We start from the raw sequence: 20857 nt of genomic DNA on the forward strand, positions 1-20857 counted from the left end.
ACATGAATACACCATTATAAATAAAGCATCTCTTCAAGTTCTCTTATATGCATGACTTCTCCAGGAAAACAAGCACATAAACGCTAGTGACACGCATAAGAACATAAGAACATAAGAAAGTTTACAAACGAGAGGAGGCCATTCGGCCCATCTTGCTCGTTTGGTTGTTAGTAGCTTATTGATCCCAAAATCTCATCAAGCAGCTTCTTGAAGGATCCCAGGGTGTCAGCTTCAACAACATTACTGGGGAGTTGATTCCAGACCCTCACAATTCTCTGTGTAAAAAAGTGTCTCCTATTTTCTGTTCTGAATGCCCCTTTTTCTAAACTCCATTTGTGACCCCTGGTCCTTGTTTCTTTTTTCAGGCTGAAAAAGTCCCTTGGGTCGACATTGTCAATACCTTTTAGAATTTTGAATGCTTGAATTAGGTCGCCACGTAGTCTTCTTTGTTCAAGACTGAACAGATTCAATTCTTTTAGCCTGTCTGCATATGACATGCCTTTTAAGCCTGGAATAATTCTGGTCGCTCTTCTTTGCACTCTTTCTAGAGCAGCAATATCTTTTTTATAGCGAGGTGACCAGAACTGCACACAATATTCAAGATGAGGTCTTACTAGTGCATTGTACAGTTTTAACATTACTTCCCTTGATTTAAATTCAACACTTTTCACAATGTATCCGAGTATCTTGTTAGCCTTTTTTATAGCTTCCCCACATTGCCTAGATGAAGACATTTCTGAGTCAACAAAAACTCCTAGGTCTTTTTCATAGATTCCTTCTCCAATTTCAATATCTCCCATATGATATTTATAATGTACATTTTTATTTCCTGCGTGCAGTACCTTACACTTTTCTCTATTAAATGTCATTTGCCATGTGTCTGCCCAGTTCTGAATCTTGTCTAGATCATTTTGAATGACCTTTGCTGCTGCAACAGTGTTTGCCACTCCTCCTACTTTTGTGTCGTCTGCAAATTTAACAAGTTTGCTTACTATACCAGAATCTAAATCATTAATGTAGATTAGGAATAGCAGAGGACCTAATACTGATCCCTGTGGTACACCACTGGGTTACCACACTCCATTCTGAGGTTTTTTCCTCTAATCAGTACTTTCTGTTTTCTACAAGTTAACCACTCCCTAATCCATGCTGTGTTCAGTTTGAGAATTAATCTTTTGTGCGGGACTTTGTCAAAAGCTTTCTGGAAATCTAAATAAACCATGTCATATGCTTTGCAATTATCCATTATCGATGTTGCATCCTCAAAAAAATCAAGCAAGTTAGTTAGGCACGATCTCCCTTTCCTAAAACCATGTTGACTGTCTCCCAGTACCCTGTTACCATATAGGTAATTTTCCATTTTGGATCTTATTATAGTTTCCATAAGTTTGCATATAATAGAAGTCAGGCTTACTGGTCTGTAGTTACCTGGTTCAGTTTTGTTTCCCTTTTTGTGGATCGGTATTACGTTTGCAATTTTCCAGTCTGTCGGTACCACCCCTGTGTCAAGAGACTGCTGCATGATCTTGGTTAGCGGTTTGTAAATTACTTCTTTCATTTCTTTGAGTACTACTGGGAGGAATCCGGCCCAGGGGTTTTGTTTATTTTAAAAGCTCCTAGCTCCCTTTAACACTTCTGCCTCAGTTATGCTAAAGTTATTTAAAACTGGACATGTGACATGGAACTGACCCTTAAGTAATTCAAAATGTTTTCCTAATGGAAAAATGCTGCTATGTCAATATTGTGGCTAAATAACACTAAATACAATTTGAGTATCTATAATATTTGAAAGTATATTACTATATATTCCTTCAAAGTTTTTTTCAGGTTTTCATTGCATGATGCAGTATTACAGGTATTGTTAAGTCTCAAATGCTAGTAGTTTTCATTCTCATCAAAGACATGCTATTAAGAACATGATCCAGCAGTTCCAATTAAGATACACCATTTTTAGATTTTTATTGCTTAAAGATTGCAAGGCCTACTGTATTTTATAATTTGATAAATACACTGTAGGACCTCAAAGTGTTCGGTTATTTCAGGTGATATTCCAGAGTTTAAGTTTCTGCTCTTTCACCTTTCATTAACAAGGAGTGCTTGGGTACAGCAGTTTTCAGTATACGGTACATTCACAATATCACAATTCACACTATTTTTATACAATCGAACAAAAATGATTTCTATAAAAACTTAGAAACATAATAATGACAGATATGTTCTGCAGATAAGCAAAGTATTTTGTGTTCAAAGGTTTTTCAGCTCAATAGCAGCTCCTTCCTATCGCTAGAAGCTGCAAATGCTAATGTGTATCTTCCCTTTGCAGTCCTCATTTCTGGCACATCAAGATGTGAATGTTTACTGTACTAAAATGTGAAATGTTTCCAAACAACCTGGTGTATTGCACTGACTCGAGCAGGCAATGATGCTCGAAATCTGTTGGCTGAGGGAGGATTTTCTATCTTGCAGGATATTTCTTGTTTTTATATTTTGTGGTGAAAGTCTGTTGTAGAAGCAAATGCCGCTTTCTGCAGTGTACGTGACAGCATACATATCCACTTACTACCAAAGTGCTGTTTCAACCATGCGCAGTATGAATGATTGAAGATGCTGAAAATCAAACTGCTGTTTCAGCCGTCCACAGTATCGACTGTATGTATGAGCTGGCATTCACTTTCTCAGTGTAGTTAAGATGTGGACATTTACACCAGGTGATTAAAAACTGTTCTGAAAGAAGTTGGTTATAATTAACTATTATAGCGACCATCAATAAACCAATGGCCCTCTTTTATCACTATCCTTTGTGTAAAACTTGGGCTAAAACTTGAGTGGTTTTGGTGGTGTATTAAAAAAAAAAAATTAAGTACAAATCTGTAGCAGTGTGGTCTGCAAGTTAACAGCAGAATAATTTAGGTAAGAAATAACTCACTACAGAGGGTGCATTCAGACCCAGGAAGTGCAGTAATAATTGTCTTAACGCACACCCTGGAGTGGGTAATTTCTCTTATAAAATGGCTACATTTCATTTCTTGAAAAAAACTTACACAAACTAGCTTTTATTAGGAAAAAAGAATAAATATATTATGAATCCTTCCACTGAGAAAAAATCCCTGAGGACTGTTTCATTGTGATACATATTTTTTACTTTTTTTTACTTGCCATAAACATTAAATTGATTATTACCATTTATAGTAACATTTTGAGATTAAGTAGCATTTGGAGTTGAATGCAGACTGATTCCCCACATCTGAAGGAGGATTCACGGAACAGCCAGCCTCTGCACTGGAACTTGGGGCCGACATTGAGAGATGGGCTTCTGAGTGTGAGGCCGTGGATGGAGGAGGCGTCTTTTTATAAATCCTACTCCAGGTTTTACAGTCTTCAAGAGAAGATGACCAATCATTTCAGAGGTCGTTTTCACACCGATGACTGGTAACCAAAGTAATTTTCCTGGACTGTAAACCAGCATTAGTTCATATGTGGACAGCAATGCTGCGGATTGACAGCGTAATGAAAGTCCAACTTGTTCTGAAATGTGAGGCATCATGTTTCCAATGTAATTAACACCATTGACAGGGCACATAGAATCATCATCAGACTGGGCAAACGTTTAACCACAAGTACTTTCACGGTTTACCTCATTGACATCTGTATGGTTTTTTGTTTGTGCATTAACAACAAGGTCACAAACTCCAGACCATTTTCATCTGTACGGATGACAAATGATTTCTGTGTCAAATTGTGCAGTCCCTCCCGTCCGAGGCGAGCAAAATAGAATTGTATATCAAACTAGACCTTGTTTAAAAGCCCAACTGCTGTGTCAGCAGAGAGAGCAAGAGAGATTTTAATTGTGTTTAAATCTGTTTCTGAGGGTGGTGGTTCTGCTTCACTCTCATTAAGAAATTGTTCAACTGAGAATCCACCTTAAAGGTCCAAATTAACTTGTGGAAAGTCACTCCTGTTTAATTATTATTATTATTAAGGTGTAGTAATATTAATAGATCAGGTGAGTGAGTAGGTCTATGATGTCATAGCCTTGCAATAAGACAATTATTACTGTACGGTCATGTAATCTTGTTCAGCCAATCACAGCACTTAATTTATCCCAGCCATTGTATAATACATTGAGTTCCATTCAGAAATAAAATAAACAATCTTATGGATTATTTGTTTAGTAATAATAATTATGAGATTATTAATAAATAATAATAATATTGATTCATAAGTATATGCAAAACTACAAAGCAGTATGTGATTCTATCTTTTTAACGGAATGGAGGCTTGTTTCCTGGATTTAAAGCTGTATTACAGTTAAGATACGTAAGCAATAAGGCACAACAGGATGTACTGTGATATTTCCATGTCCTGTGGCGTGATGATATTGCAGTATATTGCACACCCTGAAGTGCCTTATTGCACTTATAAAACGGGTTAACTAACTAAATTGGAAAAAAAAAAAAAAATTACAAACGTTTTTTAATGAAGAAAAAAGGCACTTTTATTAAATATCCTTCTGTCTACAACTGAGCTAACAAAAATTATTCCATATAACTTAAAAAAAAAAAAAAAAAAAACATTAATTAAAAAAAAGATTATTTCTAGATGTGGAATTGAACATTGCCATTGAATGTGCAGTTTTTCTTCATTTGATTTGTTATACTTCTTATAATTCTTGGTTTGTTTATTAGATTTTAAAGTAAAATATTACTGTCCATTTTATTCATGATACGAGCCTGCCTTTACATCATGCAGACCCTTCCTCACAAGACCTGTATCAGGTGACTGTATTTTTTAGAATTATTTTTTATTTGTCCTTTGTTGTCCAGAGTAGTGAGAGGAGGTATCCATACCAGATTTGTGCTACCGTGAGAAAGACATGGTTTGCATTAAGGAATGCCCATCCACTTATCAAACTGACCCCTCCGTTTATGGCTGGACACATGCAGACACAAACCTATCACCTATCAAGCAGCCTATCAATTAACTTGTTGTGAAAGGTTAGCTTAACGTACACATAATGCATCAAAATGCAGAAATTGGAATACTTTTTAACCACCTTTGTAAGCAGCGTTGTTATACTTTCAATCTTCAGTTGCAATTGTTTCTCTTTTTGACACTTGAGCGTCATTGATTATTTGTCTTTGTAAACTGTGAGGGTAGCTGATTTTTATTCATGCATTTTTATTGGTTTGTTGCAATGTTGCCAACCTTAACCCTTTTCGGTCCATTTATTCAGCGCCTGTCGGGTACATCAGGTCCAATTTATTTTCACACATGCTGTTTATTTTACACATGCTGTTTAAATTTGTTTTTTCCACAGTAAAATGGGTTTAAAAGGCCCTGCATATCAACAGGACACTTAGTACTGCATCTCCAGCCCTGCCTCACTCCTTGTTCGCTTTATTTGTCACATACCTCTTCATAGTTATGCATACTGATAAATCATCTCCTGATCACTTGTTTTATCACAAAACTCCTCAATAATGTGATCCAAGTCATTATTTTATTACTATAACGTCTCAAAAAGCTCTGCAAATGTCTGTGATATTCTTTGAGCGCTGGATGTGAAAGCAGCTGTCTTGTTTGTTTGTCGGTGTTGTGTCTGTGATATTCTTTGAGTGGTGGACGTGGAAGCAGCTGTCTTGTTTGTTCATGTCTGTGTTATCTCTGTGGTGTAGGGATATTGCTCACATCTGCCACTTTTTTTTTCTGTCTCACTCAGCCATTGAAAGGTTTTCTCTGCTTTTTCCGGAGAAAAAACAACTAGAGACTTGTGCTTGATGTCTTTTTGATGACTGGAAAATGGAAAATTGTAAAGTCAGACCTGGTCCAACATAGGAATGCAAAGACTTAAAGACCTATGTTTTAAACATAGTTATTTAATGACCTAACAGGACAATACATGACATATAAAGTTTTTCTTCAATTTAATAAAGCTAAATATTTTACGTAACCTATGTGTTGACTCTTTATTTCCTTGAAAAAAAAAAAAAAGCCCAAGCATAAATAAGTCAAACAAACATGACAAATATGTTGATTTTATATGAATAGCCGCCTTATGTTTTGCTGGAATACTGTGATTTACATATTGGAGTTTGTATGTGCCCCATACATTTTGTCGCATAATTCGAGTACTGAATAAAGGTATGTAGCATATAGAGTAAACAGTTTAGTGAGTACATTTACGATATACATTTTGACTTATATGAACATATAACCACTAGTATACACAACAGATTGTGCCAATCCATGTATTTTTCCTGGTAAATGTAGGATATTTGCAAACTCTGCAGTGTGAAGTGATATAGATAAATATAATTAACACATTCAGCACTACTGAAACAAAATATACTGCTTTACAATCAGCTGTAAAATCAGTTGTAGATAATGAAACGAGTTGTATGCTGTACTCCACAGCATGCAACTTGAAACAATGGTCAAATGAGAACTGCTTCGGCAGTTGCAAACCCCATTTCATTCCTGTGCCAAACCTGAACATGTGGATTTGGAAATGTGAATTATGTGGTCAACCTGTGGTTTACACATGGTTCCCATATTGTGGGTGTGGTTAACATGTGAATTTATTTCACCCTTAGGTGGTTCACGTGCACTTTGTATGTGTTTTTAGAAATGTGATGTTTCCCTGTTAAGGCTTGCTGTTTAATCGTTAAAATGATGATGCTCAATGTTTTCCTTACTTGAAAGTAGCCATGAAAGAAAACGTTTCTCATGAAGATTGTACATTTATATCTGCCAGACAGACAGGTGGACACAATGATGACCCACACATATTCACCCAGATTTCTCTTGGGTGAATACATTATATACCTCTTTGTTGTATGTTTTCCATTTCAGAGAAAATGAAAAATCGAGAAGTGGGTCATTTGCATAACCAGTCGGGAGATTCTTCCACACATTAGAAAACATTTTCAGATTTCTCTCAATAGTACCTAGTCAATGGGCAAGATGTTACAATATTCCCCAGTTTAAACCTACATGCTCCAGTTTCTGAAGAGAGATTTTGTTGACCTACATTACTTTTAGTTTAGTTTAATCTATCCTAGTTTTCTGTAAATCTTGTCTCTGTTGTTACCTCAAGTGGCGTCATTCTATTTTTGATTACAAAAAGATTACAGTCTGACATGTCTATTTAACATTTTAAATGCCATCAGGTTATGATTTTGATGATTTCAATTGCACATGCATGCACATAACTATCATGCATAATTCACTGTCACAGGTCAGTGTATTACATTGTTCTGCCAGTGTCTACCCTCATCAAGATCTGTGTTTTTTTTTTTTTTTTTTTTTTTTTGTAGTCAGCTTTTACCTTCTTCTCCGTATGATGCTGTAAAGGTCAAGTTGGGCAGTACACTTTATCATCACAGAGCAGAACACTACACCGCAGTCAATGAGTGGCACTGCGCTACTACACAAAAGAAGATTGAAAGAACCAGACTGAGATCTGGTTCGAGTGCTGTGACTACAGAGATATCACAGATTAAAGGACAAGAAGAAATTCAATACAGGGGTAGACAGTATTTAAAGGTATTAATGTCTGTGTTCTTCATTCATGGAATGGCTTACTGTGGCAAAGTGCCCCGCCCCTGGGCTATTTATTTCTGTTGTATGTTACGTGTAGTGTGTTTGTATTTAGGCATGAGGATTGCACAGCACTTTACGTGCAGGTAAATTGTAATACTATGTGAGCACAGAGAATTGCACTTTATTAATTCATGTGCAGTTGTACCTAGACTTCAACTGAATGATTGATTAGCAATTGAGTCTCGGAACAGCTGCATAAAAGCTGCAAAAGTTTTCACTCACTCTGGGTTGTGTGTTCGGTGAGTGGAGAACGGGATTTGAGATGGAGGTAATAATAATAATAATAATAATAATAATAATAATAATAATAATAGTTAAATATCAGCTCACCGTGTTTGTCTGTGTAGTTTGGTTTTTGTTTGTCTCTTTATTTTGGCGAAAGTGCCATGTCCTGTGTGTTTTGTCTTTTACAACCTTTTTTTTTCTGTCCGTTTCATTATTAAACGCTGAGCGAAACCAGTTGCTCAGCTTCACCAAACTCCACCTCTCTTTGTTTATTTCCTGGTTCCTGTTTCTGGTCTGACGTCACCCACTGCAGCTGTCTTTGTGACACTTACCTTCTAAAAAAGAGTCATGTCTATGCTGTAGATACTATATTAAAGGTATTGATGGTTGTTTATAAAGCTTGGAAATAGTCATGAACGTGAATAGATATGCCTTGTTGCTAATATACATTGTATAATATATTAAATGTATTTTTTTTTAAATTAAAATACAGAAAATTAAAACTATAATCTTTTTTTTTTTCGAAACAATCAGTGCTGGGACAAAATATTTATTACATGGCAATAAAACAGTGACATTTTACAGAAACAAAATACACAGCATTTGATTAAATCCATGGTCCATTTTAGTATTTTACAAAACAAAACTTGGAAGGGACTTATGAATCTGCATGTGGTGCTGTCATATTAGATAAATAAACAAGCGTTGATGCTGCAACAAATATTAAAACCCTGAAGTATGTTTGAAATAGCTGAGAAACACTATCTAGTTTATGTTGGAGTATAATGACTCAAGGAGCTTTTTGACTGTAGAGCCACAGAAGCTTTATGTGTGGGTTTTGAAATATCTGTGGCACTTCCAACCACAACAGTGTTTTATTTGTCAAATCTATTGAACAGTCGAAAGTACATTGATCCTGAAGTGAAAACATGAAGAAAAACAAGTAGAAGTTTTCTTTCCTTCAGGGGTTTTACCCTACTGTTTGTTTTTATGGCAACAAATGTAGGTGACAAAGAAAACAAATACTGTTGAAAGATGGAAAACTCTGAGACACTAAAACAAAAACTCGTACGACTAACAGCACAATAAGGAGGCCTGGAAACACATCTACTGTAATGGCTCTTTGCTGTAACTGTTAAACAGATGTTGTTTTTTTTTTTTTTTTTTTTTCTTTCTTGAAGAGGAAGTCTATTTTTTTTATTTGTTTTTTTATTGTGTTGTTCTTCATAAAAATCTACTGTTGTAATAGGTTAGTTTATTTATTTTTTTAATTTAGTCATCACCAATTATTATTTTTTATTATTTTCTCCCCAATTTAATCATGTCCAATTATTTTTAGGCTCAGCTCACCGCTACCACCCCTGCGCTGACTCGGGAGGGACGAAGACAAACACACGCTGTTCTCCGAAGCATGTGCTGTTAGCTGCCTGCATCTTTACACACTGCAGACTCACCATGCAGCCACCTAGAGCTACAGCGTCAGAGGACAACACAGCTCTGGGCAGCTTACAGGCAAGCCCGCAGGCTCCCGGCCACACCACAAGGGTCGCTGGTGCGCGGTGAGCGGTGAGCCAAGGACGCCCTAGCCGACCTATCTGACTCGGATTCAAACCCCTCAATCTGACTCGGATCGCTGTGATCCCATCCCAGACCCCTCAGAGCTACAGCGTCAGAGGACAACACAGATATACTTTCAAACTTATAAAATAAGTTTAAAAGGCACTGAATTGCAAAAGAACACTCAGTACTGCGTCTCCAGCCAAGCCCAATCCCTTGTTCGCTGTATTTTTCACATACCTCTTTATAGACGTGCATACTCGTAAATCCTCTCCTGATCACTCGTCTATCACCAAAGTCCTCAATAATGCAATCTCAGTCATTATTTTATTATTATAGTATCTCAAAAAGCTCAGCAAATGTCTGTGATATTCTTTGAGCTCTGGATGCAGAAGCAACTATCTCCTTTATTTATGTCCGTGTTATCTCTGTGGTGCATGGGGCTATCGGATACTCCCTTTTTTCGGTTTCATTCGGCCATTGAAAGGTTTTCTTGGCTTTTTCTGGAGAAAAAGGCTAGATGACCTTGTCCTTTTATGGGTTAGTGGCCCATAGTGCCACTTGTCCTGCTCGCCGGCATTAGTTCTCATCAATCAATATACATTATGTCATAGTTTGGCCAGCATATAGGCGAGGATATCGAGAACCAATAGACGAGGTCATGGGTCAAATTATATTACATTTCATTATGGGTATGGCACTGTGTAAATCGCGGAATCCAGAGCAGTACTGCGACTATTTTACTTGCAAAAAAACAAAAAACGGTGACTTCCATGTTCAAAAAGTCCACTGAAAACAGTGAAGCACGAAACAATAACATTTTGACCTGACAGAGGCATTTGTTTGCAGAAATATCCCTCTTGAAAAACTGGACAACCAAAAGTTACGTAAATTCTTCAGGCAGAGTGAAGCAAATGGTGGAGTGATTCTTTCATCAGCCCAGCTGAGACATGAATGCTGATCTAAAGTTGCTGAGTATCACAAGCAGGAGATTATGGAATTGGTAAAACAGTCTGGTTACTTTACCCATGACACTGCCGTGAATTTTAAAGAAAAATGTCCACGATTTTCACAGGACCTTAATTTTGGGCATGGTCATTTGTCAAATGCAATTAAGAATTGTTGATTTCAGATCTTGTGGATTTTCCTGTCTAAATTGGAAACTATGCTGTGTTTCTGAAACTGTAATCCACCCACTAAACAAAAGTACATAATCAAACTGTTCATATAAATAGCCTTTTCTTCTACACCTCCTTGTCATTTCTATGTTTGATCCTCCTCCTCCCCTGCCTTCACCTCGAAGCGTGCCTTGTCCAGGGGGAAGAGGGTCAGAGTGCCTCTTGTCCTGCCCGCTGGCATTAATTATCATCAGGTATCCCAGTTTTCCATAAAAATAAATAAATAAAAAAAATTCTCAAATAATTTTTTTTTAAATCTGCATTGTTCTGCAATTAAAATAAAAGGCTAAAATTGAGCTCCCGTCACATTAAGATACACAAACAGTGCTATTGAATAACAGTTAACACAGGAAGTAATTATTGCTGTACACTTTTAAATTCTGAGGAAGTTACAAGCTCACCAGTGCTATCAATCAGTAATATCAACAAACGTACCATTTTACTTTAAAGATTACATTGTTTTTTCGTGTTCTTCCCCAACAAACAGATTCCTAGGATCCCTGGTTATATTACATTATAGTTCGGTTAGCGTATAGGGGCAGCTATCGAGCTCCAATGGACAAGACCATGGGCCAAATTATATTACGTTTCATTATGGGCATGGTCATTTGTCAAATGCAATAATTGTTCATATAAAATCTTGTGGATGTCTCCTTTCTGAAAGTACTACAGATTTTACCATGCAAACCTCTTATCAGTGGAAATGACACCTATATGTCCAATCCTGAACAGTGTTTGGACTCAAAGAAATGACATAAGTTGACAAAGCATTTCTTTGTACTGCATTTCACTGAAATGTTTACAATAAGGCTGTAGCGAGCTATTCCGATTTGTAAGTAATAAGGTATAATTACGCTCTATTGAAGAAAAAAGTATGTAGTTAGCAAAGTATTTTAAATAAATATGAATCTTTTTTTTTTTTTTTTTAATAACACCAGTGTTTATATATTTGCGCTTAAACACCTAATTTCATATGTAAAGCAACACAATGCCTGGATTACCAGATGAAAACAAAAGACCTGTTTAAAAGCGTGCGTGTTCCTGATAATCAACTGCATATCCGTGCATTCCTAATTAACGTGTATGATCACTATCTGAAGTATTAAGCCACACATATGAGCACTATTTCAATTGTAAGAAGCATGTCGTCAGGATGTTTGTCTACTAAGAGATTGTTATTCACCTCTACCAATCCTCCTACTTCTACACTTGCAAAACATAAATAGAGTATCTTAACAGGTTGTACCTGTTAGTTCCTGAATGAGTCAGCGGAAGAATTCAATGTTTCATTGCACAGCTTCAATAGATTGAAATATTCTATTCCCCCCCCCCGTCATATTATGGTTCTTCCGCAATACTATGTTCCCTAGGCAGCGATAGACAGATAGATAGGATGTATGTATGCATGACGAATAGGTTGTACATACAGCTGCCACTCATTATCGGAAACCTGTATATCAGTCAGTTCAATCTCAGTTACAAACACACAATTTTGACTAGAAATGGGGATGGTGTATAATTTGGTCATCTTATTTGGGTATATGAGCTTTTCAATAAAGATCTTGCTTATCTGATTGTATGTAATACATTTATTGCCCCCACTAGGTCACACATGGATGAATATAGTTTGGTTTTGACCTCACCGAGCATGCCTGGGATGAGCTAGGATAGACTTGACCACTGCAAAAGATGACCCAAAAAAACAAGAAAATGCTGGATGATCCATTGCATGTGGAATTAAACAGCATTCTGTGTATGGTTTTTCCACGACTAGAAAGCCAAGACAGGCAAAAGATTCAATTAATTATATTTTCTGTTGTGTAAAGTGACAGAAAAGCTCTACCAGTATGATGTATGAGATGCTACTCATTATAAGATAATCTTCAATGCCGAGCTTGTTGGACTGTTTCTGTGAAATGCTATTGGCGAAGATTTTCAATGATCTAATGCTGGATGTTCATACCAGCTCATGTTTTAAGATTTTAAGATGGAACAGACATTTGTAATCAAGCAGACAACCAGTCTTGTACCATACAAACATAGTTTAATTGTCATTTAACAATCAATAACCACTCCTAATTAGAACATTTCTGCATAAAGAAACTGAGATACATTTATAAAACAGCCAGTCTTAACAAAATAACCGGTGTTCTTGTTGCAAGAAACTGATAAAAAAACAAAAAAAAAAAAAAAAAAAAAAAAAGAAACACTTTATACAGAATATTTATACAGGAATAGCTTCAAATTTGATTGTAAACCAAAGGAAGACACATTGCAAACATCAATTTTCACATAAATTGCATATGTTTTTCTAAGGTGTTCTACCAGGTATTTACCTAAGCTTATTTGCAGGAGTAAAAATTGCATACAACATTAAATCGTGAAGCTTTTAGCATGAGTTGCTTGACATATAGCACTTTTATAGGCAACCTTTAAAGCACATTATTTTCCATTGAAGACTTAAGACACTTTTTGTTTTACTGCCCATCAAAATACATTTATAAATAGAAAAAAAAAATCATACAATTAAAATGAAATAAAAAAGCAATATTACATAACTCCCAAAAAATTAATTACATCAGGATGCTGCAGGTTCTGCAAATAAATAAATGTTAAGACAAGACACATACAAAAAAAAAAAAAAGTTTCACATTTTAAAAACTCTGTGAAGATGAGATTCAGAATGTTACAGTGACAATGTTTTTGCAAAATAACTGAATATCGGCAGTGCCATATAATACAAGGCATTTGTTGGCATAGTTTCTTTCAAATAATATTCTTCTACAGTTTATTTTTATTTTTTCCTAACAAATATTCAAGCAGTACGACATACTCTTCTATTCTAGTTCGCTGTGTCAATTTCCAGAGCTCAAGTTTAAATCAATAAGAATAGCTTAATGCTTGCCAGCAGGCTTCAGAATTAGTACCTAAGGCCTTGTCATTAATATGGTTCCTATAAATTAATCTGCAGTAAAATCCAGTGAACACCAAGTAAACATTGTCTATCAATTCCAATAACTTCATCAGTAGCTGCATATCAGTGTATAAACAAAGGACATGAAGTGCAGTCTGCAAAATCCACGGGGTACAGGTTTTATCAATGTTGTGCAAGTTTTCATAGCGATGCATCAGTCTTTACAGTGACTCATACGGGTTTACCAAAAACACAGAAAAAACAAAAACAGCAAGTCTATTTAAACAGTATTTTCAGTGGCACTGTAAAAATTTAAAATAAAAAGGAATATTATTATTATTATTATTATTATTATTATAATATTAAATTAGTCTTTAGATTCCGTATCAGACTTGGAATTCAGTTCTCCAGACAAGTGCTCCTCTATTTTAATGGAAAAGATTGTACTTTTAGTTTGGATGCTTTCCTCCAAGTCTTTGAGCAGCTCATCTTCTTTATATTCCGCCACGTCCACCTCGAACACCGAATTGTCCTTGAGCTTCCCGTGGTGATTCAGATAGAAGCGCTGGTTTTGAAAGAACTTGATGATGGTGTGCTTGGGCAGGTCCAGTTGTGCGGACAGTGTCTGGATGGCTTCTTCGTCTGGATACAGGCCTACGTCTTGGATAAAGCTCTGCAGGATACCCAGGGCTTCCATGGAGATCTTGGTTTGGGGCCTCGATTTCTGCCGTCCGTCGTCATCGGACTCAGCTGGTGATGCTGTGGAAGGCTGCCTTGGTGGCAGTCTGGGACCTGCCTGTTGGTGTTGGTGCTGCTGATGCTGCTGTTGCTGTGAATGCTGCTGTTGTGACTGCTGTAAAAAACACAAGACAACAGTCATTTCAATTTTGATTGGTCAAAGATTAACTGGTGCTGTGCTAAATAGAGATGGGCCTGATAATTTGTATACCCATCATTAAAAAATGACAAACTATTACAATCTATGCCAAGTTGAAAATAGTGTGACCAGTGACTCAGATTTTCCCCATGATGCTTTTTTCTTTAAGCAGTTAGATCCAGCGAGCAAAAAGTTCTCCCTTCTCAGGTTACCCAAAACAGATCTCTTGCAGGATTTGCTGAAACATTTGCCGCTTTAAAATGAGAAAGTTGCTTAACATTTTGAGGTAGTTGTTGCTGCCTAATCTAACCTGAACTGGGTCTGTAGGAACGTGCATCATGAGGGGTGGCCTGTCGACATGGTGTTGGCTCCCATTGCTCTCCTGCTCGTAAATGGCATCTCGCTCGGCCTGGGGAAGACTCAGGAACCGGCGGATCATGGAGAGGTTCTCCCAGAGAGTTCTGTTCTCAGGAGATGGGTCCTCCTTCCAGCGCAGGAGCTCACACAGCCAACCCTGTAGAAAACAAAACACAACAGTCTTACACTTTAAGAAACACTGCATTTTGCATCATTAAGATTTTATTTTTTGTTGAGAGAGTGAGAGAGAGATATATCTATATATCTCTCTATATATCCATATTACACACACAACCAATCCACACCCCTTCGGTTTTTAAGCATTCAAAGTCTACATATCGTACTAATTATGTATCCTTTACTTCTGTTTTTCCACAAAAAGAACTTGGAAGCTTTAGAAGAAAACAAGCGTGAATCTGGACAGCAGTAGTCCTGGCACAGTCAGGCCTGCACAATACAGTAAGCAGCAGCATCCTTCATTTGTACATGATTTAAAAAATAAATAATAAAAATAAATAAATAAATAAAGGCATTTCAGGGACTGGTCCCTCAGTGCAAATCACAAACCAGTTTGCTAGCCATAGAAAAGAGAAGGTCCACTGCAAACTGGAGATAAGTGCTGCACTCTCTTTTCACTGCTTTTACCTCTTCCTAAAAGGAAAATAAAAACAAGGTTCCACCTTATTCTGCTGCCTGTGTTTTAATTTAGTCTTTTTAACATTTTTTTTGTTCTTGTGACTGACTACTGCAGGATTTTCTTGGATCAAACAAAAACTCTCACTTTTTAGTATTTCCCATTGTAACTATCTGTCTCGTTCTTTAATTACTACCTGGAGAAAAACACAGAAGGAAAGAAGTAAAAGCAGTATACAGTTATAAAAAAATTGCTAAAAATGGCATTGCCGATCAGAAGTTTACATACATAATTCAGTAATTTATTTGAATCTTTTAACAAACAGTTTTGTTTTAAAAGGGTGACTATGCACCCAAACATACCAGAAAATGCTATAACCAAAACAGAATGTTTGGGCAACATTAAAATGTATGTATACTTCCAATTCATGAATAAAACTATGGATTTACACAGAACCCATAACATGTCTCACAGAGGCCACATTTGTGTTTGTGTTTTATCATATTCTTTTCCACTTCCTCAAGATTACTGGAACAAACTGTAGGCACTAGCAATTTAATATGGAACTTCCAGGATCCTTATTCATCAGCCTCATACAAAAATTTCTTTAAAACTTGCAAGGCAAACTTTAGTACAACATGTACCACTGGCTCATTTCAACAAGACTTACTGGAACAAAAAGTGCAACACCCACAGGAATACTCCACAGAGCTACAGTACATTCAGGGACTCCCAATACACACACAATACTATTAATCCCTGTAACTTAAACATCTATACTGCAAGTACAACAGAGCTACATGGCCTCTCTTACAAGAGAACCCTGTAGTAATGAAATAGTTAATTACAGATATGAAAAACCATATGTACATTAAAAAGATCCATGCTCTAAATACACTTATGTTAAAAGTAGCAAGAGTGAATCATATCATTCCTGTTGTATGACCTGCAGTATTATTTGAGATACATTGTAACTGCCTGCTAATTCCTCTACGGAAGACATCTTTGTCAATAGTGAATGCCAGGCATGAATTATTAGCAAGCAAAGAACACTGTGGCAACTGTGTGGGATTAAACAGATGACTGAAAAGCTTGCACAAGGCAGGTGTTTTAATAGCTGTAACATTATCTTTTTCTGGGTTAAACTGTTTCTGAAGGAGGACTGCGTAACACTGCTAGCACCGAAAAACCCAGTGTAAATGTTATTTAAACTCTGGCCATTTACAGACTCATTAAAGTATTCAAATAGTTACCAAGTGGTAGAGAAATCATACAACAAATACATGTATTTTGTAAGATGCAATGGTATCTACATATAGCAGTAATATGTGCAAAGTTATTTCACAAGCGCAATTGCTTCGCAACCAAAGAACAGATGTTGAGCAATACACTGCACACCTAGTACTGGGACAAATGTGACATGTACTATATTAACAGGCCTGGCCTGTGTGAATATAAGAAGTGTCACTATCCTGTTTTAACTGTCTGTCAGCATGTGGCAGGTAGTGGTGGTGAAATGTATTTTCAGAAAATTGTTAAATAAGAAATCAAATGCAAGGCACACGATAAAAAAAAGAAGAACACACTACTTAATGCTAACCGATTAAAAACATTTGAACAGAATGCATTAAACACACAGTTTCATGGTCAAGAGTTGGGCAAATAAAGGCTGAGTGCTTCACAAATTTCAATTTCAATAGAAATGCAAAATACATAAAACACCTTTGAGAAACTAGACAAAAGAAAGTGCTAGTTAAAAGACAATGCATTATTGTTTTTCATGATACTGGCACAAGCCCAGCACATCCTGAAAATGACATACAGATGAATTCAAAGATAATATATTTGAAACCTGTTATTCACAGCAAACAACCCTGTAAAGTTATGTATTGTAAAGATCCAACTAAATAACACTAAACTCCACGTCCATCTGCCACCGAAGAAATATTAATATGCACTTGCCTATGATCCAACAGCATATGTGAATCTCTTGCAACAATAGGCAAACACATGCTGAAAATAGAATGTGAACAAACACATTTTAAGGAATCTTAATATTATGCAGATATAACCACTCTAAGCAGGTCTTCAAAATGTTCAGAAAACAAGGACAGGGAAAATTCCCTGAATGAGATCACCTATCAACCTTTACAGTACAACATTTCCAAACGTTGCAGCTAAAAATTAATAAAAATTACATTTGGAAATGTAAAACTGAAAAAAAAAAAAAGTCCATGCTTTAATTCTTTTTGTTTCAATTTAAAAACAAATCCTTAGTTAGATTTGTATGCGGTCTTTTAAAAACTTAAAAAGCTTCCTTACGTATTAGGGTTATGAAGCTGAAAGTCACATTAAGATCAGAATTGTAGACAAAAAAAAGGTTAAATCAACTACTAAACATTTCAGCTGATGAAAGCACACACACACTTCAAATGAATTATTCTGATATTTCTCACTTCCAGCACCTTAAAATATACCAATCACTAAATATAATGAAACATATTTAATACAGCCACCTGAACTGCAAGCCATTTTATTTCCCGCAGAGGCCTATACAATGACAATTAAACTGCAATTTTATTTTCGTATTCTTCAAAAAATATATGTAAAAGAATCCAATTTATAATTCCAATCGCAATAAAGTTATAGTTTTACCAAAAAAATAAATAATGGGATTCTAACAAAGGTAGGTATATAACAGATAGAAAAAACACATGTACATTATTTTTAGTTAGCAGCAAGCCAAGGTGGAAAACAAAATTTGGATAACCAACCAACCAACCAACATGTCATTAATATTTTCATGAAAGTGTTAGAACGTGCACTTGGCACTTTAACAGGTAGAACACATCAATTAAACTATTAATGTAACAGTACGTGGTGCATGGTGCATTCTGGAGAGCTGAATCGCTTTGAAACAATTTTTACTGGCCAGTTTGAGTTTAATACATTTAGTTACAAAAAACTATATATAATGACATCGAATTACTCTCTTAAAAAAATAATAAATAAATAAACACATGTTTGCAAATCTTAATATTTACTCTACATATAACGCCACACATTTATTTTATTGGTTAAGCACACTTAGTGCTAAGAAAATAAACCAATATTTGATCTATGGAAAAATCATTTTCGCGAGACACTGTCTGATATTCTACCTAGTGTATCTTTTAACAATATAACAATGTGCTGTCTTTAGCACATGGCAATGTGAGGATGCTTTGAGGCTTGTCTGATTCCTACAGTGTAGCTCGCTTGGTATACAGGATAAAGGTCTTGCCCTGTTACATACAGAGGGGGTCTAAGAGCTGCTGGTATAACTCCTCTGGTATGTAGCATACATTTTTAAAATCTCTCCATTAACACGCAGATGGAAGTGCCAAAAGCTACTCGAGTTCAATACAAATTCTGGGAAAAAATAATCTACGACCCGTTCCCCTCCACCACATGGACAATGTTATTTGTGTTAATGAGTGGCATTTTCTGTTCATCCTGTCATTTTCATTTCCATCAGTTTAGTTCTCTAGTTGTATGTAGTGTTTCAAGGCTGATAAATATATACCAAAAAAAAAAAAAAAAAAAAAAAAAAGACTATGAAAAAAAAAAACACACACTATTCAAAAACAATTCGACATCTTGGTACACCAGGATTCAAAATGCCTCCGAAGGAGATGTGAAAGCATTTTAAAATTATTTACAAGATTAAAAGGGGGAACAGATGCCTTAAATACATCAGATTTCATAATCTGGGCCATTTTTTGTGGTAAAGTGGTATTGATTTTAGCAAATGCTTAAAATATACTATTTCTCAAAGAGTGTTATTTGATTAAAGGCATTCAAGTTGTGGATAAGAAATATTACACTTCGCTTTTTTTGTCTTCCCTGGTTACATAATTTGTTAATTTAATAAGGACTGCCCTTCATGTCCTGGAATAAAAGAGATCTCTTCTCGGTCTTTGTCTAATTTTTAAAATATGAAATGTACTAAATGAAAATAGGAAACAGAATTAATCCTTTCCCCACACAATGTAATAACAACCACACACATATAAATGATACCACTGAAACTGAAGTCTGCAGGTTCAATTAGAAACCCATCAAGAAGCTTTAACAGGCGCTGAAGGTTTTGTGCAAGTTCAGAAGTCTGAATTTTTACTAGTAAAACTTCAGCTCCTTTGCCAGACTAAAATGTGATAATGGATAAAAAAAGGGGGTTCTACATTTCTATACCAAGAAGTCCAGCAACAAAACTATTACAAATATAAAATCAATAAAAAAATAAAAATAAATAGCGAAATTAAGAAATCACTAGACCACTGCTAATGACAAATGAAATTAAACAAAGTAACATGACGGGAATTCAGAGGAGGCTTGTAAACTCCCAAATAATTTCAATTGTTCTGTGGTTTACTTACTTCCTCCTTGTCCTGACTCTACTCAGCATCGCTGGCTAGGTGTTGGAGCAGGTGACAAATGAGATGCACCAACAGACACAGTGGTGCAGGCATGATGATGTTCATTTAGGTTCTAGAATTGCCAGTGCAAATAAGTCTGGCTCTTTTACACAGTGGTTAAGAAGCCTACTGTTATACTGGTATAACCATGAACTCACAGAAGACAGCTACAGCTTCAGACTTGTGAACAACTATACTGTAAAATGTTCAGTCAGCTTGGCTTCTTGCACTGAAATACATCAATATGTTTCTCAATAGGGTATAGGGACGTATTTTAATATTAAAACTGGATTTGTTTATTGTGATAATTTCTCTGGCAATCTTACTATGTTCAAACAGCTAGTAATAGTTTAATGAAAGGATAAGGGGTTTATTAGACATGTAAAACTGTATTGAAAGTGTGATACACAGGCAAATATGCTCCACATACTCACATATTCTATATGTTCCATACTTTGTGCTGAAGAAATGGACTATGTGAAGTACTAAAATAATGTTGTGCCAATTCTGCCTTATGTACTGTACACCCATGAGAAGACGTCACAATCAAGGTTTTGAATCCTAGTACACAACCCCTGTAATACAGTCAGCCTACAAACATTCTGGTAAAGACAAAAAAAACCTGAGAATTAAAAACAAAATTGGTAAGAAGAAGAAAGAAGACCAATGTCAAGAAGCAAATGGCTATTTGGAATAGGTAAGTGAATAAAAGAAAGTTGGCACATTTCTCAAACATGTGGTTTTCATTTGACAAATGAACAAGCTGTTTGTGGTTAAACTGTCTAAATTGACTATTAATCAGCCTTCCAGTGCCTTCAAGATGTACAGGATATTTCATTTCTGTGGCACATCAGCTGACAGAGAGAGAGAGAGTGCGAGAGAGAAAGGAAGGAGAGGGTAAAGCTTACAGCAAGGACTAATATTTCCAATGCAGCAGCACTTACAATACATCTGTTTCTGCTGGTAGCGGCAGTTAAATTGAAATATTTCACAGCGTGTGTCAGAAACCTGCAGAATGGTAATTATGACAGATGTGATTAAGCCCGAGTGCCACCA

General features: G+C 36.0%; 1 protein-coding gene across 6 annotated transcripts in view; it reads right to left on the minus strand.

The window, feature by feature from the left end:
• Positions 1-12739: 12739 nt before the first annotated feature.
• Positions 12740-20857, minus strand: part of LOC121313655 (DNA-binding protein SATB1-like) — a 48034-nt gene continuing 39916 nt past the window's right edge. For all 6 annotated transcript variants that reach the window (XM_041246413.1, XM_041246415.1, XM_041246414.1 and 3 more), the window contains 2 exons: positions 14664-14867; positions 12740-14329 (listed from right to left, as the gene is read on the minus strand). In XM_041246413.1, the coding sequence (XP_041102347.1) occupies positions 13844-14329; positions 14664-14867 (690 nt within the window). In that variant the 3' untranslated portion in view covers positions 12740-13843. The remainder of the gene's footprint in view (positions 14330-14663; positions 14868-20857) is intronic.

Source organism: Polyodon spathula, chromosome 3 (genome assembly GCF_017654505.1).
Source record: "Polyodon spathula isolate WHYD16114869_AA chromosome 3, ASM1765450v1, whole genome shotgun sequence".
In the NCBI taxonomy this organism is placed as follows: Eukaryota; Metazoa; Chordata; class Actinopteri; order Acipenseriformes; family Polyodontidae; genus Polyodon; species Polyodon spathula.